This window comes from Lygodium microphyllum, chromosome 26 (assembly GCF_053477565.2).
Source record: "Lygodium microphyllum isolate KBCC chromosome 26, Lygodium_microphyllum_v1.1.10, whole genome shotgun sequence".
Classification (NCBI taxonomy): Eukaryota; Viridiplantae; Streptophyta; class Polypodiopsida; order Schizaeales; family Lygodiaceae; genus Lygodium; species Lygodium microphyllum.
In genome coordinates this window covers 77,288,240-77,313,280 of record NC_141160.1, presented here as the reverse complement: position 1 = coordinate 77,313,280, position 25,041 = coordinate 77,288,240, and the positions used below count along the sequence as shown (strand labels likewise).

At 38.8% G+C, this 25,041-nt stretch overlaps 1 protein-coding gene across 1 annotated transcript; it reads right to left on the bottom strand.

The window, feature by feature from the left end:
- Positions 1 to 19,639: 19,639 nt before the first annotated feature.
- On the bottom strand, positions 19,640 to 20,345 carry LOC148013444 (uncharacterized). Its single transcript, XM_087667990.1, has one exon. It carries the CDS (start codon positions 20,300 to 20,302, stop codon positions 19,841 to 19,843), a length of 462 nt encoding a protein of 153 aa, XP_087524116.1. The 5' UTR covers positions 20,303 to 20,345; the 3' UTR covers positions 19,640 to 19,840.
- Positions 20,346 to 25,041: the final 4,696 nt, after the last annotated feature.

The following is a 25,041-nucleotide window of genomic DNA, read 5'->3' as shown; positions in this document are numbered from 1 at the left end:
GAAGTGGAAGCATGAGCGAGAGTAAGAGCTATGGTGGAAGGAGTAGGAGAGAGAGAGAGAGAGAGAGAGAGAGAGAGAGAGAGAGAGAGAGAGAGAGAGAGAGAGAGAGAGAGAGAGAGAGAGAGAGAGAGAGAGAGAGAGAGAGAGAGAGAGAGAGAGAGAGAGAGAGAGTGTGTGTGTGTGTGTGTGTGTGTGTGTGTCCAAATGTGAGAACTTGAACAGTCACAATGTGTTATTGGCCTTCCCTTTATTCAAATGTCACTGAAAGAATAAAGAACGAAGTCACAGTGATGGTGGGTAGTGTCAATGTAGTAATAAATGGACAGCTAGACAGAGGCGCCTTTACCAACACTTTCCTTATGAGTAGTTTTGATGATATACATGGAATGCTCATGTTTTAGAGTACTCTAAAGGGGGAGGCTAGGAAATGGTACTAGAGCCTCCCAAGAGGGTCAATTAGAACCTTCGAGGAGCTAATAAAGTCCTATATGAGTATGAGAAGAAGGTTCCCATGACTCAAGTCTTAGGGCAGCTTATGCAGATTTGACAAGAGTCATATACCTCAGTTAAAGAATATGCTAAAGCCTTTGATGACATTCTTAGCCTTTGGTCAAGAAGAGTGACTATGTTGCCAAATGATATGCTGTATGAGCTCTTTATGAGTGGCTTAGTGGTTAATTCACAACTCCAAGTGAGGATGCAATATCCTAAGTCATTAAGTGAGGCTAAGATGTAGGCATTTGACCATATGTATATTCAAAGATGTTGGGGAAACTTTTGCAGCTTTCCCCACTCATTGCAATTGTATCCAAGCATTCAATCTCTTTTGCAAGGAGGTAATTCATTGCTAATACCAAGACAACCTCTATGGGGAACCTTGAAAGTCCAAATCTCCAAGTAAAAAATGTGAATTCTAAGTGTAATGATAGTATACCTCCTAGTGGAAAGAGTCCAAGCCAAGGAAGTCCTAGTAGGGCTTACAACACTTCCATGAGGGGTAGCTATGAGAAGGAAAATTTGATAGCACCATTGGGACTACAAGTGCGGATGAGCATCCTATGAGTGGTTGCCATTTCTCTCCTAGAAAGGCTCTTGAGAGACCTTTGCCATCTATAAGTGAATCATGCTTTCACATGGATGTTGTTCCTCTTTGATAGATGATTTTTGATGCCGAGAAGTACTTAAAAATAGCCAAAAATTATGAATATTTGGGGAAAAATAGACTTCGTCGAAGGCGGCGGTGGCAATCAGTATGATTTTAAGCGGGAATGCCCCAGAAATGCTTAAAAGACCCACTAAACAATAGTTGGTGAATTTTCACAATTTTTTGGCATGTGAGACAAGAGCTTGGGAGATGTCCGGCAATGGAAGACTTCAAGATTGACGCCCAGGATTTTTCAGACCAAGAATTGAACACCGGATGTGGGAAAGGGAGTGCCCGGGAGGCCAAGCCCAAAATGCCAAGTAAAAATGGACTTTAGAAAGGCCAAAGGTTGCGACCTTTGGGGGCTCCCTTGAGGGTGTCCCCCCCAAAAGTTTTGTGAGTATGGGAGGGAGGGCCATTTTTTTCTCCGCTTGATCAAGAAGAAGGCACCATGGCTAGAATTGGGGGAGAGATGGATTGTGGCACCTACAAGCAACCCCCCCAACTGATCTCATGGCTGTTCTTCTTCCTATCTTTGCTCTCCATTGCCGGTCTCCGCTTGTCAATTGGCTACCTGGTTGTGGAGATCAAAAACTATTCTTTCTCTCTCCTCTCTCTCTCTCTCTTGCATAGAGGCAATTCATGTGCAAGAAATCAAGAAGAAGAGGGGCTGAAGAATGCTTGTCCGATTGCTTCAAGATGAAGAGGAGGCTAAGCAAAGAGGTTTAGAACTGAAGAATGGTTTTTGGTCGGTCTGTGGGCTGCTCAGAATAATTTTTAAAAAATCCGCAACACGGAAGACACGTGGTATGCTCCAATTTTATGAAGAAAATTGCTTGTTTTTATTGTTTCATGGTCCAAATGTTGTTCATATGCAATGAAATTTTGTTTGAACCTTGTTTGCATCATGTTTGAGGGTTGTAACTATAGAAATGCGGAACCTGTAATGATTTAGAGTCGTTATTAATTCTTTAAAACCCGTAAAATATCATTTTTAATGGAAATTAGTGGTTTTTTTCGATTTTGAGTTGGAAAAAGGAATGAAAATGGAACCAAATAACAGAAAATGTTAAGTTTTAGTCAAAATAAAAAGTTAATACAAATAAATTAGAAAATACCTATTTTTTATGAATAATAAATAGGAAAAATAAAAAAAATAAAGAAAATTAGATTTTTTGTGCTTAAAAATATGGAAAAATAAGATATATGTGCGTGAATGTTTGGCGAGGTTAAAGCATGAGGTCAACCCTCAGTTTGGCCTTGTCCTTTGTGTTATAGTACGTGTTTATTGTTTTTACATACAAAAATGATACAAAACAACCATTTACACCTATGCATCGCAGCAATACCTAAACAGTGAGGGGGGAATAAAGTTTGTGCGACGATCTAATTGCTGAAAAGATACAAATTTTGATTTCCCTCTTTCTGCATAGCATTTAGGGATCGTTCCATAATTAGATATAGGTGACTAGTAGCACGGAAGTTCCGGTGCTAGTCTCTAAAGCAATGCAGCAAATAGCGCTTAATTAAAATTCATGAAAGGGCTATTTTCCGTACCTCACATGGCTGGTTTTCTTAATCATAAAATGGTTGTGCACAATTGTCATACACCTTGCATCAAGCATGCCATGTGGTATCTCCTGGAATGCATTGCAATTGATTGATAAACTTTGATCAACGCTAAGAGGACAAGAAACCTAAGTTGTAGGTTAGATGGGTGCTTCCATTGGGGAAAGTTTTGTGAGGAAAATCAAAATCTCCTGGAATGCTGAATTATGAAAGAGTAGAGTTTATGCAAATGTTATATGTGTTAACGACACATCTTGGGGCTAATCCCCGAGGTGTAGGAGAGTCGCAATGGACCCGCGGTAATCAGCCGAGAGGTGCTTCCCTATGTGTGTATTACGAGGTATTATGCCTATATGTTATGGGATATCCCTGTGAGGAGAAGGGAATGTGAACATTGGACTACATATTGGATACAAACACAAAATCATCATAAGCATTTAGTGCAAAGTGAGTTTTAGACACTCCTAACCCACGAGGTTGTGTGGTGGGATTGTTTATCGTATGCAAGAGGGTCGGCTAGTGCCATAGCCAGTGCCGGCCCATTTTAGGTCCCATCAGTGGTGCGTCTACTGAGAGCCGCCAACAAGTAGTGGTTCTTGAATCTAGGGTTTTTAGGGACCAAATAGTTGGTTTATGTCCTTTGACAAGGACCGTCAAGCCGAAATATAGAAAGCAGAACGTGCTGAGAGGGCTAGATGGTGGTTGGAGATTGTAAAACGCTATTCTCCTCAAAGGAGTAGCCCGTTACGCATAAGTGGCAGTGGTTCTAGTAACCTAGGTGTTACGAGTAGGTCTTTGAGTGCAAGTGGAAGTCTTGGTACTTCCCTATTTCCAGTTAATCAACCCACAACAAGTGGGGGTGTAGTGTTGCATACACAAACTCCTGTTGTCAATCCAATTGTAGCCATGGCACAATCTATCACAATTCCAGCAGGTACATCAGATTTACCGGCATTAGGAGCACCGTTGCCCATTTTCCATGGGTTAGCAGAAGAAGATGTAGAACTCCACATTAAGGAGTTTCAAATGCTCATGTTCAAATATTGAATCCAAGATGAAGGACACCTAATGATGTTCTTCAATATGACGTTAAAAGGAAGAGCGGCAGTGTGGTATCATAGTCTAGAAGCCAAAAACATAGCTAGTAGTGCCCAATTCTTTAGGGCTTTCCGTATAGGGAGTTTTCCCCTGAGAAGGGTGGGCAATATTGGTTGTGTGTTCTAAATGTAACACGCCAAGAGCCAAATGAGAATGTCCATGCATATGCCAAGAAACTAAAGCAAGTTCTTCGCAAACGTAATGCTTATATTCCCATTCCAATGGCTACACAGTTGGAATATTTTCTATTGGATTGGATTTTAATATCCAGGTGTAGTTGAGTAGTGTTGCTTTGGCCGATATTGACACTGCCATTACCCAAGCTGAAGGAGTAGAGTCGCGCTTGCAAGTGGCTTATGCAGTAAGGATAAATGGAATGGTAATAATTTGTCCTTGACCAATGGGAGTCAAGGGGACCTCATGTTAAATACGAGTGGCAGAGGGAGTATTATGTCAAATCTGCCTATGTTACCAGCTCCTCCTAGCATGACTATGCCTATGGCTAGTCAGGCGGCCTCACTAAATAGTGGTGGAAACTAAACAATGAATCCTAATGTTGTCCGAGTTGGTCAACAGATAATTCCTAATCAAGTGGTATGATAGAGTGACGATCGCAGCTATGAGTCCAGTGCTTCTAATGTCCTTGGTGAAGTTAAGGATATGATGAACCACTACACCGATATGATCTTTGAATAGTATCGACAAATAGCTGTGGATGTCAATTTTCTTAAGAAGCAACAGAATTTGATAGGGAGTCGACGCCCTGAAGAAGGTGGCCCCTTAAGATTCAGCTGTAAGTGGTGTGGGGACCAACATTTCCCTAGGAATTGCCTGAATGTCAAATGTGATATTTGCGGGAAGTCTGGTCACTTAGCTGCCACCTGTTGGAGTAAGATTAGTTCTCTCCAACATGGGAGTAAACAACCAGGTCCAATTAACCATCGTGCACAAGGGAATATGTAAAATTCATATGAGCTTTCCCCCCCCCCCCCCCCCCATAGGAACTCCCTCCCCCCTATTGCATAAACTCACATTTTCAATTTGTAAGAGCTTGGTGCAAATTATTTTCTAGTTTTGGACCTTTCTAGGATAACCAATAGAGAGACTAAACATCTATAGTACCAAATTTGGTGGTGCAATAACACCAAAGTTGGTATTGTTGCACTGGACAAAACCTCTATTAAGACTCCATTAGCAAACATGATTGCTTTGTATCCACATTATTTTGGGCAATTGAATCCACCTCCTAAAAAAAGATTATATACATTAAGCATTGTTTATTTTTCAGAAGAGGACCATGGTATGTCTAACTCTAGAGTATCACTTGGCATCTTTTACGAAAAAATAAAATGGAAGAGTATCCACTACTAAGCAAATTTTGCTATACAACAACAGAGGAGCTACATGAGGAGTATGGCCTAAGTTTAGAAGGGGTGCTTCCAAAGGACTTAAACAAAAATGCCCTTCATTAAGACTAGTGATTGACCATCTTCAAGCATAAGCACCAAAAATCTGTAAAGATCTACCTGAGCAAGGTGCACTTTCACTTGGCAAAATAATTGTAGGTTGCTTTTCCACAAGGTGTATCAAAAGCACCTCCATCTTGTGGCAAGATCATTGCTAGGTTTGCATGGTTCTATACGTTTGAGCAATGCCATGATGGGGCAGAAGACACTATAGGCCACAAAGTAGCATTGGCCAAGTTTGGGCAAAGTGTAATTCAAATGTGTAGGAACAGGCTAGGGGGGTTGGAAAAAAAGATTGAGACATGGAGAAGCGGAATGGTGCCTCCCAATATGGTGTCCCACCTAGAAAGAAGCCTCACTCTGCAAAGACTATTAGTGACATTTGTACTTAGCTGGGGCCTAGGTAGTATGATTACACTACTGACTTGGAATCATTGTTGGAGAGGATTCCTAGCAAGACCAAGAGTACATTGAATCTGATGTTGAAGTTGAAGGATTTGATCCAGCAAAAGAAGGAGGCATTGCTCAGGTATGAGGGGTCAAATGTAGTGACCGGGCGCATAAAGGATGATATTAAAGTGTATGAAGCACAACTCCAAGAGCTCCAATAACAAATTCCTTGTAATGATGCAAAGGTAAAGGAGGTGGAAGCTAACCTAGGAGTGAGCCAACAAATGCTGCAATATCTGGGGCTCAATGAGAACATAAAATAACTCAAACAAGAGGTTGAGCTTGAGTAGGTATACTCAATGTACTTTGTCTTGGTTTGTCCTTAGTATTGCCTCTTAATCATTTGGGAGAACTTGGTGATTTTGGATACATTTTGTATTCTTGAAACCCTTTCAATACCATGTGTTGCTCCTTGGAAAACTCTCTAGCTTCTCTTTACTAAAAAGCTTATTGGTATATATTTGGCTCTTTTTGGAATATTATGGTGTCTTCTATAATCTTTGGCACATTTTGCACTCTCTAGTACTAGAAGCATTTGGTAGAACTTGGTACATTCTCAAAGTATTTGGTTAATCTAGTCCTATTTAGTACATTTGGTTCTCTTTAGTGCATTAGGTTTAGGGATTACATCGATAGACTTGAAAATGTAGGGGGTTTTTGGTATTTTGGGATTATAAGGTGTTTTAAAAACCCTTTATGGAATTGGTGCTTTATTGCCTCTTAATCCTTTTGGAGAACTTGGTTAATTTGGATACATTTGATACCCTTGAAACCCTTTTGGTACCATTTGGTGCTTCTTGGTACTCACTTTGGCCGATCTCATTACTAAAAAAATTATTTTTGTATGAAATCATGCTCTTTTTGGGAATTTTGGTGGTTCTTGTACTCTTTGGTATACTTTAAGCTCTTTGGTAGGTTGAAAAATTTTGTAGAGCTTGGTACATTCTTTTTTAACCTTTTCATGGGGCACTTTCTTTTGGACCTTGCCATTTCCACTAGCATGGCAATTTTGAACCAATCCATAGACAATCATCATAAATTTACTCTTTTCATGCTATAATGAGTATAGATATAAATATATAAACAAAAGATACAAACCACAATTACAATTGTAAGTACTAACCATATATATCTTATACTGATGTTTTTACTGCTTTAGGAGATGATATGAAGAAGATAAAATCATAAAAATATCAAGTACAATTACAAGTAATGTACCATTTTCTCGTTATATGATACTATATACTCTAAATTGCTTTTATTTTTGGATAGGCATTCCTCATTATTGCCCATCCATAGACATTTACCCAAAATTTTAACACTTCTATGTGGATTGTAAATTTTCTAAGTTGTCAATCTAGCAAAAAGTTTCATATTATTTTGTCATTTGTAGGACGGGTTGGAAACCCTTGGACGCGTGGACATCCATCAAATCCTAAATTTCAAAGGCATAAAAGGAGATATGAAACTCCCTCCAAGTTTGCGTTAAAAAACCAAAGGGAAAAACAAAAAATGGGTACAATGTCTAGGAAGTAAAATCATATTAGATGCAATAAAGGTTTGAGATTTTTTGAAATGACAGAATCATTTCTATCCAACCAAATACACCAGAGGTATACTCCCCTAATGCATGTCCATTGGAGAGCTGGGAGGTTGTTTGCACAATAGTAGCTGGAGTAGATCCTTTTGCTTACTCTCACTAGGGGACCTTGAGTTCGCTTACACTAGCACCATGCCATAGCTAAGAAAATGTCCCTCCCTGACTCTATTTTTTGTGATCTCACAATGGTGCCATGATCCCTTTCTTTGCTTCTTTGCCTATGGCTCTTTGCAGCATTGTGTTGGTGCTTGGACCAACATCCATGGAGTACATTGGCTTGGAGTCATTGCAACTTAAGAAGCACCGTAACCAGGATTCTCCATTGAGAGAGAGAGAGAGAGAGAGAGAGAGAGAGAGAGAGAGAGAGAGAGAGAGAGAGAGAGAGAGAGAGAGAGAGAGAGAGAGAGAGAGAGAGAGAGAGAGAGAGAGAGAGAGAGAGAGAGTGTGTGTGTGTGTGTGTGTGTGTGTGTGTGTGTGTGAATGCTATGAATAGTGAGCAGGCCATGCATGCATCTTTCTGATGGGGAGAGAGAGAGAGAGAGAGAGAGAGAGAGAGAGAGCTATGGTGATTTCTATTGCAACAATAAGGAGGAGAGAAAGAGAAAGAGAAATGTTGAGTCTTGATATCGATCCCTCCCTCCTATCCCTGCCATGTCCATAATCAATTGCAATGGCCATTAATAAGGGGCCATGGTACTTCAATCCTTGAGTTTAAGTATTTTAATCCTTTCATTATTTCAAAAAAAATTGTCTTCTAGTCAATGGTGTTATAGCATGGTGGTTAGTGTGTGGGTTGGGTTTCACCAAAGGCATTATTATCAAGCAACTAAAAATTATTTTATTCTACACACAATTCACCAAAGGCATGTGGCTTTGTGCCACCAAATTGTTCTTTCATCTTGGTACTTTTGTTGTCTATCATTCATTAATAAAAGGTCTTCCAAGATGTCACATGCGCCACCTTTAATGCATCATTGTCGCATAGAAGCTACCCTTTGATGACTCTTTTAAAAATTTCCCTTGCCATTTTCAAATCTTTGTTTCTGGGGACTCTAAACCACATCAACATTACAAGCGTGAATCACTATTTGTAACTCAATTGTAAACATGGCTGCTCATAAACATCTATACCATCTCCATATTGTTTTGGAAGATGTACCATTCACAAGAGAAACCATGTGTTTCTTAACATACCAAGTGTGCTAGAGGCAATGAGATCAAAAGGTAGAAATAATATTGATTATGGATTGGCGGGAAGTTGTATCATGTGGATTCCACAACAAGAAGTACCCCTCCATTCTCCAATGTGTTCCCCATTCCTAAGGTTTGTTGAAGATAGTAGCCAATGGCTTCTAGCTTATACACAAAATATAGTAGGCCATTCAAACATTTTGAAGCTGCAAAACCAGTGGTTACTCCAAGAAAGAGCTACAATTATAACACAATTGGAGGAGAGCCAATAAAAAATAAGGAGTCTCAAAACCTAGCTATGTACAACCACAAGGAAGGAAATGATGCTCGAGTGGCGTGAGAGGCAAAGAAGTCTGAAGAATATTGAGACTCTCAAGCTTGGAAGGGGAGGTTGTAGGAGAAGAATAACAACAATATGGTAATAGTTTGTCACTCACCCTAAACTACTTGTATTATTCTATTCTGTGTTAGGAGCATCATTTCTGAGGTAAGTGGACATTTTGTGAATGTATTATGAATCCACTCTCATATATGTGATGTTGTTGTTGTAAACTGACAAGGCTATTCTCCATTCAGAAAAGGCAATGAGGAATGTGGAGAGCGCATCGGAAGCCTAAGCAGCATCATTCCTCCCAAAGCGGCAATGAGGAATGTGGAGAACGCATCGGAAGCCTAAGCAACATCATTCCTCCCAAAGCTGCAAGGTGCATGTTGATCGAGAAGAGGTTTAAGAAAGCCAAGTAGTGTGTTGAAAAGTTCCTATGAGGGTCTTGCCTAGACAAAGAGGACATCTAAAGCACCTTGGATAGGGTGGGGATTAGTAGACAAAGCTATACCCAACTCTTGAAAGTTATGCAAGAGACATTGGAGAAGGAAAGGATCAAGGAGGCTTTGCTTCCAAAGCCATCCTCAATTCAACAAACAAGATGCAGCATCAACCAATGAGTATTGGAAGTCCTTGGCGAGCCCTTTCACATCATAGATAGCTATCTTGGAAAGAAGAAAGTGTAAACTATGATAGCTATAACAACACATTCTTTGACTTGAGGACGTTGCAAAGAGCAATGATCATGTTTTACATGCTAGAGCATGCAAAAGCAATTGGGGTTGCCATTTTATTATCAAGTAGGATGAAACTGAGATTGTAAAGGGCAAGAAAATGGAGAGAGTTTCTATCACCTTGATGAATAAATCTCTTTAGCTATGTATTGAGGGGGATGAAGACTCGAAGGACTCGGTGCACTTTAGTGTGCAATCCAAGCAAGACATCTAGTGGGTGGGAGTATTTTAGGTTGACATGAAAGGTTTTGATGTGTTGAATTGGGTGTTTCAATGAACTTCTATACCCAAGGCTTCTATACCCAAGGCAATAAGTACTCAACAATTAAGGGAGAAACTAAGTGTCGAAGGGTTTGGACACTATAAAGTGGAGTGGTATATGGCTGCAAATTTAAATACACTAAAGTATATGTATAATGCATCAGAAGGTGCTACTACTAAGAGTACTTGCATTTCCTGCATGGCCATGTCTGAGGAGTGCAATGACACTAGTCAGAACAAGGTGCCTGATAGACACACCAAAGATTCAAACTTTCAGGCTGTTCTAGATATGCCTTTAACAAATGTCCACATGTGCACATTGCATGCCTCGTGTAGAATAGTTGAGAAAATTGTGTGTTTGTACAATGATTTACATGGAAATTGCAGCCCCAAAAGGCCGTGGATGGTGCTATCAAGGTGATTGAGAGGATTTTGTCAGATATTGGTCTCCATGGGAAAAATGTTGTGATAAAGGTAAATCCTTAGAGATCCAAAAATGGAAATATTGTTCCTAGGAAACCCTCAATAGGTGGGATTAAGGCTAGAAGGTTTTTGGGCTTCCATGGCAAGCCCGAAAAAGGTTCTTCTCACATTCATCACATCCAATGAAAAGCGCTACACAATGCAATCAAAGACCACAAGGATGATGGAAGAGTAAGGAATAGGAAGGTTGAAGTCTAGGAGGCATTGGACACAATGTTCATGTATTGTGATTAAACACCTTGGTCCATTGATGGTCTCCTAGCCTTCAAGAAGACCCTCAACAAATTCAAAAACTCCATGAAGGATGCATGGGGAGAAAACAATTTCATGCATTATATGGTTAGGAAGTTCCTTTGATTTTAAAAAATTTTTGAGTGAAAGGGAAAGAAAATATGAGGCTTCAATGACACTTACAAAAGGGGTCACTACCAAGCAATATGGGGCCCTTCCTCTCTAAGAGAGGTGCTTTTTTTGTATGGTAGTGACCCTCCCTAGAAATGAGATGCCCAACATTGCAACTCACTAAATTCAAGGTAGCGGATGAAAAGGGGTCACTATCATAAAAAATGGGGGTTTTCCTCTCTAATGCAGGGGCCCATTTCACTTGGTTCTAACTCTCTCTAGGAATGAGGTGCCCAACGCTCCAACTCACTCCATTCAAGGTATATGGTAAGTAAATGACATCGATAATTAATTGGAATGAACTCACAATCAAGTAGATAGCACTTGAGTTTTTTCAAACTTCATATGGAGCTTCAATAGGCCTTGAACTTACTACTTAGCACTTAATTAATTCCATCTCTTTTCTTATGTGCAACATATTATTTATAGTCACGATCCTTGGTTTGCAAGGTACTATGGGAGTTTATCGATTTGGTCCACCGATGGAATGAACAAGTCCCATTACTAAGCAAGGAATAGATACTTTAGGCATACAAGACATGATGGTAGCGCACAAAAGGCAAACAACCTACTAGAAGTTTTCCAATGGTTTTACATATTAATTTGGCACAAAATGAGGTTAGAATAAGCAAAAAGGACGTGCCAAACCTTGAACATTGCTCTTGGATTAAAAAGATCGAAACAAAAGAGACAAGAAGCATGCAATAACTCATGTGCAAATGAAAAAAATTTACAATGGCTGCTCTCTAGGGAGAGATAAGGCCAAAGATGGGGCTCAAGGAGTGGATAAGCAGGCATTCATTCCTCGTTATGTGGGCTTGAAGGGGACAATTCCATCTTCTTTGTTGGAATTTCCTCGTCCTCATCATCCTCATGCTGTAAGGTTGGTAGTTGTATAAGTGGTTTTGGCTTTGTTGGAGGCAATGACTCTATAACCCACACTCCTAGAGGAGCAAGCTCTGTAGGAACCCTGCATTGCATCCACTACAAGAATTCTTGTTTTGCATAAGGATACAAGTTGGCTAATTCCTGGACCCTCGTTGCAATGCCATGAGCAGCATATGATACATAATAAGGGGCCCTTGAATATTGGCATCCATATCCAATGCCAAACATCCCCAATGCATGTCATTTCTCGACTAGAATTATTTTCTATGCATTCGTTGGAATGGCATATCCTCCACCAAACCTAGTCCCTTGAGTGCAAAAATGGGTATCCTTGTATTGTATGAAGAATATTCACTGTGAAATTTTATAATTTGTAATAGAAAATTCATTTATTTAGATCAATATAAAATATTTCTCTATAATACATCACTTGAAAGTGTGTTTGCATGCATATACCTTTGTATGATCAAATTTGCCAATGTATTATGAGAGAGACAATTCTTTTTTATGGAATATTGTCTTAGAGCTATTGGTGAGCTCCTGCTCACATAAGGAAGTCGTTATTGTCATCTAGCACCTGCTTGAAAATAAAATTTCTTAGAAAAGAAGCCATGAACCATTGTAGACTAAGAATAAGAAGAGCACACAAACTAAATACCCATCAATTTTCATTGCTTTCAAGAAAATGTGATATCCACAAAGGGACTGTGCCACCCCTAGATTCTTGTGACATTGACATTTCATGATGTCCCATATTTAGTGTGCTAAGCCTCTACATTATTGCATGTCTTTCCTCTTCATTAGTCCATTGCTGCTACTCATAGGCATTGGCCTCTACTTCAAGCCTTTTGAGGACCTCCTCACTCGGTGTCCATTTTGCATCTTTGACCATAACATTAGCCAGGGGATGCAAATCTACATCGTCTGCACAACTATCCACAAGCCTCACGAAAATAGGCCAAGGCAATGAGACTGTAATCCTCATGAATGTCTAGTGAACTCATAGTGTTGGCCAACAACACATAGTCCTAGTCATTTGACATTGTAATGTAGACATGCAAAAGACAAGTATGCCTCCTTCCTCAATATATGAATCGACCAGTAGTGCATCCTCTAGGTCAACAGGGACAATAACTAGGACTATATCAAACTTTGCCTTTGCTGAGTAGCCTTCACTCTATTCTTCTTTGCATTAAAGGCTACAATCTCCTCTGCCTCTTCAACCTCCCTACTAGTAATAGCAAGTTGTCTCTTGTTGTCAGTGTGTAGTGCTTGTGAAGTCCCTTGCAAGTCATTCCCATCTGGTAGGAGATGCAAGTAGCAAAGGAACACAAAGGAAGAATGCAATAGACGATACCTCTTTGAGTGTACTAGGTAGTCCTTTCTGCCACTCGTGTGCTGGCAAGTAATTTATCAAGCGCCTTGACTAACTTTCTCTTGGCAACTTTGTTGGTTGCAAAGTCTTTTGGGTGAACATATTCCTTTGCATCAATGGTCAATGTGCTAGCCCTAGGCTAAAGAGCTCCCACATCGCTTGATGTGGACCCTTATGTTACTTGAATGCAATATGGGTCACCACCAGGAAAATGAGACTTCTCCCTAGGCTTAAGAGCTCCCATATTGTTTGGTTTTGATCCTCGTGTGCATTGAGCACACTATTGGACACTTCCAGTGAAGAAGGTCTCTCACTATGATGGCAGGCAAAGAGCATCACTTGATGTTGACCTTCATGTGCACTTGAATGCACAATGGTTCACCACCAAGTGAAGGAGGCTTGTTTTAAAGTGATTTGTTTGGCCTGGAGAATCAATCATTTTCTCCTTTCAGATTTTCTATTGGGCATAGGAGACAGGAAGATCGAGCTGGTATTTGAGGATGATGTGGAGGAGACCCAAGAGGAAAAGCTATATATGTTCCTCTACAATGTTGCCGCTCACTCCCATGCTCCTGAGTTGTCATGCATGTACAAGTCACTGCTTCCTATTGAGAAAATATTGGCTCCTTTGGGAATGTACTGGTAGCTAAGAAACTGGAGAAATACCAAAGTGAACTACCAATTGCTCTTTTATAGTGACTAATTTGTATTATTATATTGTAAATGTTTTTATTTTTATTTTGTTTTTGAAATATTAAGACTGCATAATTCAAAAAGAGATTGAAAAATTGAAGCCCATGAAATTTTCAATGTTAATATATACTATGACAATGGCAATAGTTAAGGCAATGGAAAGTTAATCTGTTTGGATGCTTCTCACCAATACTTCAAGAGATATTAGATAATGTGACTAGCAAGTCATAGGTAAAATGACATGAACAATATTGATAAGTATGACTCTTTTGATTCCATTCTATGTCTCTTGAGATGAAAGTCCTTGCAATTCCCTTCATATATGAGACATTTTTAAATAAAATTTTGTGTGCAATTAATTGATGTTTAAAACAAAAGGTTACTTGATGCCAAGCATGTAAGTGGAATGGTTTGAAAATTCTCATGGAAAACTACAAGTAGAGTCCTATTAACTCTAGTTTTATTAATACACGTCATCTAAACGTAACAACTTTCTTTACTTTATGGAACTTAGTTTTGATTTACATGCCTTTATAAACTATTGTCATAAGAGACCTCAAGTCTTTCTTATAAAACCATTTATTGTGCACTTTTTACTCTCAAATGTTGAAGCTTCGAGAAAGTATATTTGCCAATGAGTGACACCGTAATTGGTTGGGAGTGTGTGCGAATTATGGAGGTTAAAGGTTCAAATCCATAATTGGGTGGCTATGCTACACTTTTAGGTGAAAGATTAGGGTCACACATCAATAAAATCTATCAAAAGGCAAAAGAAACACATTATTATAAAAAGAATTCATTCATCTTTAGAAACTCTTGTAAACATGACAAATGTACAATGGCAATCAATTATGGCATTATTAAAACTCTTGTAAACGTGACATTATAAAAAGAATTCATTCATCTTTAGAAACTCTTGTGAACAAGACAACTATACAATGACAATCAAAAGAAACACGTTATCATAAAAAGAATTCATTCATCTTTAGAAACTCTTGTAAACAAGACAAAAGTACAATGACACTCTCAATAATGACATTATGGGAATCAAGAAGGGTAGCCTAAAACTTTTCGTACTTATAATACAAGCATCATATTCAAGAAACTATTCAGCTTTACAATATTTTACAGAGTTATAGAACAAATTTATATGGAAATTTTTGGCAAAATATTCCTTTCATCCACACAATATTATCTTAGTAGAATGCATGTAACCAAGTATTTCTTTAATGCAGAAAATAGATTTAAAAAATAGTGGTATCCACGTACCTTAAGGATATGAGAGCAACATAACTAAGGAAAAGAACTATTGAATGGATCCAACAAGTTACAACAAACAAAATATCAAGCTTTGTGTCCCAAGCTTCCTAGATTATTGAATGTTCCACAAATTCCTTATAATTTCTTCAAATTTGTTGTGCATATTTTACAATATCACAAATTATGCTTAGTAGGGTCCTCAAGAGTAAGCTTTCATGCCCTTGCCTATCACTTGTAATGAAAAACAATTCTAGATAGTCGAATTACACATGCACTACCTATCCTTGTACACTGGGCCAAAAACATATGGTGAAGAATACTATGGTGGCAATCCTCTTATATTTCTAAAATTGGGATCAAATCTTATAACTTGGCAAATATTTAAATGAGATAAAATACTATGTGTTATCGAGATTCCGGAAAGCAAAGGCCATCCTCTCACCATATATGTGAACTTAATATGGTTACAATAAGGCTTTGCAAAGTTTCAAATTGCTTGAACATAATCAAGCAATTCAATGAGAAAGTAACAAAACAAAATTCCATCATACTCTAGTACGAAAATGATGCTACAATTTTACGAATCAAAATATTCGTTTCATAACCTTTATAACTTTATGTTCAGGACAAACTTGGCATATAAGGCACTTAAGGCTATTATTTTGACTTCTCTTTTGTTCTTGAGGCTCTACAAATGGTAGACTTAAAGCAAATGATTGAAGAGACATAGTGGGCATCTATTAGCTACTAGGCTACTTATGTCACTTTCATAATGTGATGATTCAATTTTCAAAGACAAGTCATTACAACTAATTTCCATGTTGATTTTTCATTTTGCATATGAATATTATCATTCTTTTCTATCTTACAAGCTGCCAAATGTACTAAACATGTCACCCAAAGTACTTAAAACAAAAAAACAGTATACTATTGTAAACACCTCCAAGAGTTCTACTATAATAAATGTCTCTAAAAGTTCTCTAAAGTTATCGACCACTTTTTAAATAAACAATGCCATAGGAAGTGGCTTCTTGGACTCAATTTATCTTAAGATTCAAGCAATATTATGCATGTGTGCATGATCATGTAATTCCTTCCCAAACCATACAAAATACAAATGCAATGGTGTCTAAGATTTAATGTGTGCATGCACTCTTATTTGAATCCTCTTCAAACCATACAAAAATAGAGATAGTGATCTCCAAGATTGAGATAAGTGCCACTAATTCACTCTAGTGTTATACATGTGCATCTCATTTATGCCATGTATCCATGATCATGAGTGATTCTTTTTGCAAAGTTGAAATTATTCTTTAAGATTAGCATAGTAAGAAAGTAATTGGCACTACTACCTCATGTTATCACCAAACTAACATTATGGACTTCATTGTAGTGAAAACCACAAGGATTTAAGCTACCAACACACATCATGCAATTTGGCACTACATCACCTCATTGATTGTAAGAGGGAAAGTTCCAAATGGAGGGACTCTTTCCAAACATGAGATAATGAGGTGTCATAGGTACATTGTTAAAGTCTTTCAAAATGGGGGAGAGCCATTGATAAAAATGCTTTTTTGTTGCAAGTCAAAAGAATCTCTAGTAGGGAAGGGGGAATGCTTTCTTTGCTACTCTAGAAACCTTGGCTCTAACCTAACTACCATAGCAATGAATACTAGGGATGCCAAATATTGGATTCTAGTTCTTTAAATTTTTCTTACATTTTGTTTTTAGTTTTCACAAGGCTTTTACATATTGTAGTTTATGAGCAAATTATGCATTGTCATCTATGAGCAAAGTAAAAAGGTATTGTTTTTCTTATTTCTTGAGATAGAAAATATATTTCCATGTTGGTTCTCTCTACCTTGCCAACAAACTAGCTTCTTTTGCAATTGGAAATCTTCTTAGCTTCAATTTTTTCTACATTTCAAATCTAGAGGGGCCTTCAACACTCTTATTGATTGATTATGGGCCTCACTTTTGTCACCGTTTTCATCTAACAAAACTCATCTAGAGTACTTATCCACCCCTCTTTTCTTCTTAATTCTAACAACTCTATTGTTTACTCTATGAGAAAGGGTTGAGATACGTAATGGCCACATTCCAAGCACGAGCTAGGGTATTATCATTAGCAAAGGTTATCAATCTCAAGTTTTTCTTTATACCTAAGCTTACAAAGGGAAGGTTGTATTTGAAGTCAACAATCTAGCATGTTTGCTATATAGACTAAACCTATAGCAAATTCTTCTTTAACAATTATGTACACAAGGACTCCCTTGCTTTTAGGAGCAAGATAAACTTTTGAAAAATGCAATAAGGTGAATGTTTATACTTGTGTGAATCCACTTCTTCAATAAGAGGTGAAGAAGAGTCATCACCGTTTACCTCTTTTCCAATGAGGGGACTTTAATTTTCACATGGTTGCCACTACAATCTTACCTTACAAGGTTGGCTATGTTTACAAGGATGAGGATACCTATATGCTACTCTTATATTTAGGTTCTTATTATCATCTTGTTTGGATTCTCTCTCCTTACATAATGGTTGGAAAGCCCTCAATAGCTTGGAACTTGCTAATGTGAGCCTATGCAATAGTCCCAAACTTGAGCACAATGCAATCTATAGATGTCCTTGCTTTACATAACTAAACAAGCATTTGGAAAGGTCATGTATAGAATCACTTGATTTCAAATAGATTGCCTTTCAAACCACAAAAGATACATGCCTGAATACACTATCTTAACAAGTATGCAAATTTAAGAAATTGTTGAATTTAAAGGTCGAAAACCTTTACAGCAACTTTTGAACATTCAAGCCCCAATGTGTTGAATTCAACACCGATCATCGCCTAAGATATTGAGGGAAACAATTCTTCATTGTTAATGGACAAACCTAAATTTGATCTCTCCTAATTTTCAAGACCCAAACCCTATGAACATTCATATGGAGCAAGCACCATGGAAAAGGCTAATTAATGCCTAGCATTGTTTATTGCTTCATTTACTCAAGGAAACTTGTGGCTTATTCCTTTTTCTTTTGGCCAATTTCTTTATCCTTATATCAACCTTGTCAAGAGTTGCCTTTCCTCCACATTGTTTACTCTTAATTTACTACTTCCTCTAAGGTGCCTCAATTTTTTCCTTTTGGTTTTGCATCAAAGTTTGGATGAGGTAGTTGAGGCAAGAAGCCTTGAAGCCCAACTGGGTGTCCATCCCAATATAAATCACTAAACTTTACTTTTTGCCAATATTGGAATGCTCCATTCAATACATTGAATAAGTTAATCTAAGATTGGGAAAGAGGGATGCCATAAACTAAAAGTTATGACTTCAATTTATCCAGTCATTGAGATAGAACATGCCAATTTTGAGTGCGATCAGAGGTCTAATGAAGAATATTTCCCTTTTGGATTGTACCAATGGGATTCTCTATAAGTGTTCAAAAGATTCACCAAGCAGAGTATGCATGATGCATCCACAAGGTTAACCGAGAAGATTTAAGGATGTAGGCTCGAAAACTAAGAGGAAGAAAAATTCATGCAATAATAGGATGTTGGGACACATCCCAACATCTTGTTATAAGAGATCCTTTACACATGAATGTTGTTGTATAAAGTGCTTGGCTTTCCACTCCATTCTCAAATACAAGTTGACACAATTAAGCCACTTTTGCTTAACGCCACAAGTTCAATTAGTCTCGCTAACTATAAATGATGTTCTTGCGTGCATCACCTTTAAGACATTTCCAATGTGTTGCAATAATCTCTCTTGCAAGACAACCCTTAAAAAGTTAAATCTCCTATCTTTCTTACACTTGTAGACACGATGCACATAATTTTATCCTATTATGCACACCCTATTGTAGCACTCTATAGTGACAAGAATCAAGAATTTTCAAATAGAGATTTGGGTTGCACCTACTAAACTAGTTGGCAATACCCTTAAACACGTGCCATTACAATCATTGGGCACTCATTCCATTGTAATTGTGGTTGTGCTATTGGCTAGAGCAATTAATTGAATCAAGATAGTCATAGCACCAGAGAGCGATTAAAGAATCAAAAATCGCCTAAAAAATATTTGGGTTGTACCTCTTGATCTGGTTGACACCAACCTTAGCATGTCATGCTATAGAAGCAATTGGGCACTCATACTACTATCTCGATGGCTGTGTAATTGTTTAGAACAGTCAATTATCTCAAGGAGATGTTGCTCCTCTCTCTCTCTCTCTCTCTCTCTCTCTCTCTCTCTCTCTCTCAAGGAGATGTTGCTCCTCTCTCTCTCTCTCTCTCTCTCTCTCTCTCTCTCTCTCTCTCTCTCTCAAATCACAATTGTGGAGATGGTTATAGTGAGCACACATCAAGCATGGTTTGTGCTATGTGCTTGCTACGAGCCAATGGAATGAACTTGTTCCACCTCTTCATCTAGCACCACCTGTCCTTAAGCACATGCCAATGTGATGGTTGAGCACTCGTACTAACTACTATTATGGTGATGGTGTTATTAGGTAGAGCAACTAACTATCTCACAGCCACTAGATGTGGCAAAACATCATACGTGCGCCATACGTGCGCATGCATATATATGTTTGTATGTATGTATGTGCAAGAACCTTTGTGTTAAAAACTTACAAATTGTGAATTTGTTGAGAGGGATCCTTGACTAATACAAGCATTATGGTTCTCGGGTAGTGATCAAATCGAAAGAGAACTCATTTCTATGTAATTCTATCCGATCATCCAATTTACAGTTAGATATATACTGGATCCGCCACATAGTAACATACACAGAGAGAGTGTGAGTGAGAGAGAACCAAGGGCTTCAATGGCGGAACATGTATGTACAAGGGGGGAGAGAGAGAGAGAGAGAGAGAGAGAGAGAGAGAGATGCCCTTGCTTTAGATCAGGTAAAGAAGGGATGCCATGGCTCCAGAAAGGAGGACTGATACCAAATCATGGTAAGGACGATCACAAGGATGATTGCGATGCCGACAGGCGAGCCACCGACTCTGTGTATGGTAGAAGGATCAGACGGAGGTAATATATTCCACGCGGATGAAGACGAAGCCGAAGAAGAAACGAACTTGACTGCGAAAAGGAGCAGCAATGGCAGAAGCATGAGCAGGAATTGCATCTGCTGCGTGAAGTCTTCGACAGCGGGCTCGTAGGAGAGGTACCAGGGAACGGCGATGCCGAGGACGACGATGAGGAGGAGGAAGAGGGGGACGAAGGGGGCGGGGCCGGCCATGGCGGGGGCCCGGGGGGAGTGCGCGTGTGTGCAGATATGGAGAACACAAGGGATCAAACCTAATGGGGGAGCTGCACAGATCGAGAGAAGGAAAGAGAGGGTTGTAGAGGAAGGCATCAAAGTGATAACATGACCTCACCCTCGCGTTATCACTTTCTAAGTGATAACATGGTCGCATTGGAGAGACCGGGAAGAAGGCACAGGGCTGTCGTCCGACGTGTCGGTCCAGCACGTTTCCTGAGCGGCGCCTTTCAAAGCCTTGTGAGGCCGCTCTTACAGGAATCCGCTGGCCCCCAGTCACTGACACGTGTCGATCCGCAATACGTCGCGACCAGCCGAACAATTATGCTGAGCTGTTGCGGCCTTTTGTTGACTTTGCTGACACGATCCCGTCACCAGATTTCGAGGAATATTATTTTAAGCCATAAAACTATGTCTCCTGTATACTATACCGACGCTGCCAGCGGGCCTACAGGCTACAATGGTACATGGTATTCCCGGGACGATTCCCAAGGACAAAATTGCAGAAATAGTTTAACCTACTAAGCTCTAACTCTTGGCTGATTGTATTAGAATTTTTTAAAATGATAAAAGACTAGAGGGTCACATACTTATGGAGCGGATACTTAGATCTGCGTATTCAAAAAGTGTGTCACTTCCCTTAATAAAGGGATAGTGAGTTGGAAGAAGATTCGTTACTCGCATTTGTGGGTGTGTCCGGTGGCAAGTAACGATCACAACGTGGCTAATTGTGGCAATCATGCCATCGAGCCTAATAGAGGTAGCCTAACACATGGCATTGGCCCTCTCCTACATGCATGCATGCAATCCTCCACGGTGGGCAAGCAAGCAGTCAACAAGGCTGCTCTAGAAGTGCAAAATAGGAAGCAAGCAATGGTCAAGGCTCAACAATCAACCCGGATTATGCTATTGTTGCTAGTGGTGTGGATATGGTGGATGTGGACAGGAGTATTAGGAGACAACAAAGGGTTCACACTAGGGCAACAACAACATGCAAGGGGTGTTTGAAGGTGTCGATGGCTATCTCTTTGTTGAAGATTAGGCAATGGTACCCTAATTACCTAACAATAGATGGGTTCTTCTACTTCACAGGTATCCCCATCCAAAGAAGAGCTCAACAAGTGGTTTTCTATAGCCTACCAAGGTAACACTTTCTTGCGACAATTTTGTTTTGTGTGAAGGGATTTCTTTATGACACTTCTCAATTAATCTATAGAGAAAGATGGGGTCTTTGACTATGCAGTCAGGTATAAGGGTAGACTAGTTCTAGCAACTTCTTCATGGGAGAAGTCTTGCAATATGAGTGCCTGGTATGGATTATGCTATCAAACCTTCATATTTGGCTTGATAATGATGTGGCCACCATCATTGGAGCATTAGGTAAAGTACTAAATACATGTCGGCAATGGCTTTGGCATATTGCAAGCCTTAAGCTTCATAAGAAGATCTACATGCTCTCCCTAGAATACCTTGATGTTTATGACCAACAAGCATGAAGGCTGTCCTACAAGTTAAGTTCAAAAGCTTTGTAGACTCTCGTTACATCTACAAATAATGTGGACACTTTCCTAAAGATTTTCCTAAGAGAGATGAGGAATCTAACAAGGATAACAATTGTGACCCAAGAATGCAATTGTACATGCAATTGAGACTATTGTTGCCTAAGTGGAGAAAGAGGCAACCAAGGTGCAAAAGAATGATGCTAAGAAGAAGAAGCAGGTTGAGGCCTAAGGAAAGTAAGGGATGAAAGTATGAAAGAGAGCCATGTCAATTCCAAAGGAAGGGAAGGGTAAGGATAAGAAGAATGTTGACCTCGGAGTTGAGAGGAGTAAGGGGAGAGGGCATAAAAGCCTCAAGGTAAACTATCCATCAAGAAATTTACATGGTTTCCATTGGTGGGCCACAACTATTATGCAACCATTGAAGGAAGAGATGTATGAGTTGTATTAATATGAATCAAGTCTCACAAAAATTTACAATGATAGCATGGAATGTGAGAGGACTTCATTGTGAAAAGAGGATGGTGTATTGAGAAAGTGCAAAGCTGATATCCTTACTCTACAAGAATTTAAGGTTGGCAAGGAAGAAGCAATAGGCTTTCATATATGATTTTATATTGCTATGGCCAAAGCTTGCTCCAAGTGCCATTGGGCTTTCTTTCCTTCTTTTTAGGGGGGACGCACATGTGATTGTGTGTATGGAAAGGGACATGGTTATGGTCTTGCAATAGGTTGAACACAAATGGGGTTCTATGGTGACTATTGAGATAGCAATGGGGTGTGAAAAGTTGAGTATTGTCTATATATGCATCTAATATTTTAGCCAAGAGTTCTAAGTTGTGGGCTTGTCTAGCAAGGCATTTGGAGGCATATGTGACTCTCCTATTAGGTGATTGAAACATGGCCATTGAAGAGTTCTAAGTTGCGAGCTTGTCTAGTGAGGCATTTGGAGGTATATGCGACTCTCCTATTAGGTGATTGAAACATGGCCATTTAAGAGGGTGGTTTATTGCATGGAAAAGATGGTATGCTTGTAGTGGAGAGAGTCACAAAGAGAATTGGGAGAGGCACACCATGCATGGCTTGGTAGATAATATAACAATCTTCACAAAGGAATAGTCAATCTTCACATGGAAGAATCATCAGAAAGATGAAACTAGAGAGAAACACATTCACCAATGATTGTGCTTAGTGATTGTTTGCAGAATACCAATTTTTTGTCATGCTAGATGTCATTTCTTTTAACTAGTGTAATATACATGTTCTCTTTATGATGCTGCTAAGTGATTGGTTGCAACAAAGACCTTCACCTTTCAAATTGAACACATCATTTCTTGAATACCTTCACTTCATCATGAGAATGAAGCATAAGTGGATGCTACAAGAAGGAAGTTTTAGACCTTAACTCGAACCTAGTAATTATGTAGATTGCATGCAATAAGGCTGTTGTGTAGAAATGGCAAAAAGGCATGGTAGAATTACTACATGTAAAAGGAGAAACACTACAAATTACACTATCAAAGTTAGGTATATTTTTCTTTCTACTCATAATATTCCTTTAACCATTGTGTTATATGCCGTCTGTTGTAGAAAAATTAAATTTATCATAAAGCTCAAGAAGCCTTTAGCATTCATGTGAGAAAAGTTCAATTAAATGCTAGATGGGAGGTTGATGGTGATGCACCATCTTCTTTCCACTTCAATGCCCTCAAGAAGAAAGGAAGAAGATAATACGCTAGCTACATTTGAAGATTCAAATGGGGAAAAATTAACTTCTAACAAGGATATAATACAAATATTTCATGAGAACCTATCAACAATGACTATTGGGAAAGAGCATGTGAAGGGTTGGAGTATGGCAACAAGGTTAGTGACTTTTTAGAGGGCTATTTGACTAGTCTTTCTAAGGTGGAGGTGGTTGAACTAGAGAAATCCTTCTCCAAAGATGAGGTTCAAAGGATGGAAAATCTTCAAGAGTTGATGGATTTGCAAGCTGAGCTTTACAAAACCATGTGGAAGGTTTGTGGTAGGGAATTTACATGGTTCTCAAATTGTTGTTTCAAGAGTGGAGAGATCCCTTTGGCAATGAATCAAGGTCTCATCAATGCATATCCAAGTTTGTTGACAAAATTAAGATAGTCCAATGGTGGAGGCCACCAATTATGCTCAACTTGCTCTATGAGGTCATGGGGAAGGCTATTGCCATGAGGATTAAATGTATATTGTTAAGGATGATCCATCTCCACCAACACGATTACATCTTTCAAAGGAAACTTTAAGGCACATTTTTAAATCTTGCAATAGTTTATCACTTGGGACTTTATTCTGATAATGTTTACTACATCACTTGTGACCTAAATTAGTAGCTCTTGAAGCATTGAGATTTGAAAAAGGGTTTGTTAGCATGGTGAAAAATTTCTTCACAAATGCCTCAACCAAGGGTAGCATCAATGGTGCCCTATCTAAGACCTTCTTATTAACAAGGTCCATCAAGCAAGGATGCCCACTTTCATCCCTTCTCTTTGCTATGGCAATTGACAATTGTTGTTGAAGAAATTGGATTGGCTTGTGTAGAGGGGCACCCTTGGATGTTTGAGCCTCCCTAATAATAAATATTTTGTCTCTCAAATCTTTGAAGATGTAAACTCCAATATTGTGAAAGTTGAAAAGGATTAGTTGGATGCTCTTGTGGGGGTTTTCTAAGCTTTCTCTCAGATCTTTGGATCCCTAATCAATATCACAACAAAATGGATATTTATATCCACAGGGAATGCACCTATAAGAAATCATCTATATAGCATGCATTCAAATGGTATTAAGAAATACCCTTTCTTTACATACTGTAAGGCCATAAAATGACCCCTTTTAGTGTACTAAACTTATGAATTTTTTCTAAATTGTAATTAAAAACTCCTAATGTAAATACAATATTGAAAATTTTACTAAATAATATATCCTTTCATTTGAATTCACATGGTATCTTACATGTTTTATAAGGTGTATCTCGGGTTTATATCTAGGCTATGATAATCCCCCAAAATGTACATTTGATTATGGTTTCAAAGTGATTGAGAAGGGGGAGACCTTTAGGTATTTGGATTTCCCTTTAGGGATCGGGTTGACCCAAGCCCAAAGGTTCAAATGTTTTTTCACTATGGCCATAGGAAAGGTTCAAAAGTGGTGCGATAAGTGCATATCCTATGGAGGTAGACTTATAGTAGATAATATCACCTAAGTTAATATAATGTGACTCAAAAAAAAATCATTTTCAAAATATTTCTAGCAGTTTGTATTTGCAAGATTCTGCTTCAATTTGCATCATTCTTCACTCATGAG

Coding starts and splice junctions, on each gene's coding strand:
- LOC148013444 (XM_087667990.1), bottom strand. CDS start 20,302: ATGCCTTCCTCTACAACCCTCTCTTTCCTTCTCTCGATCTGTGCAGCT.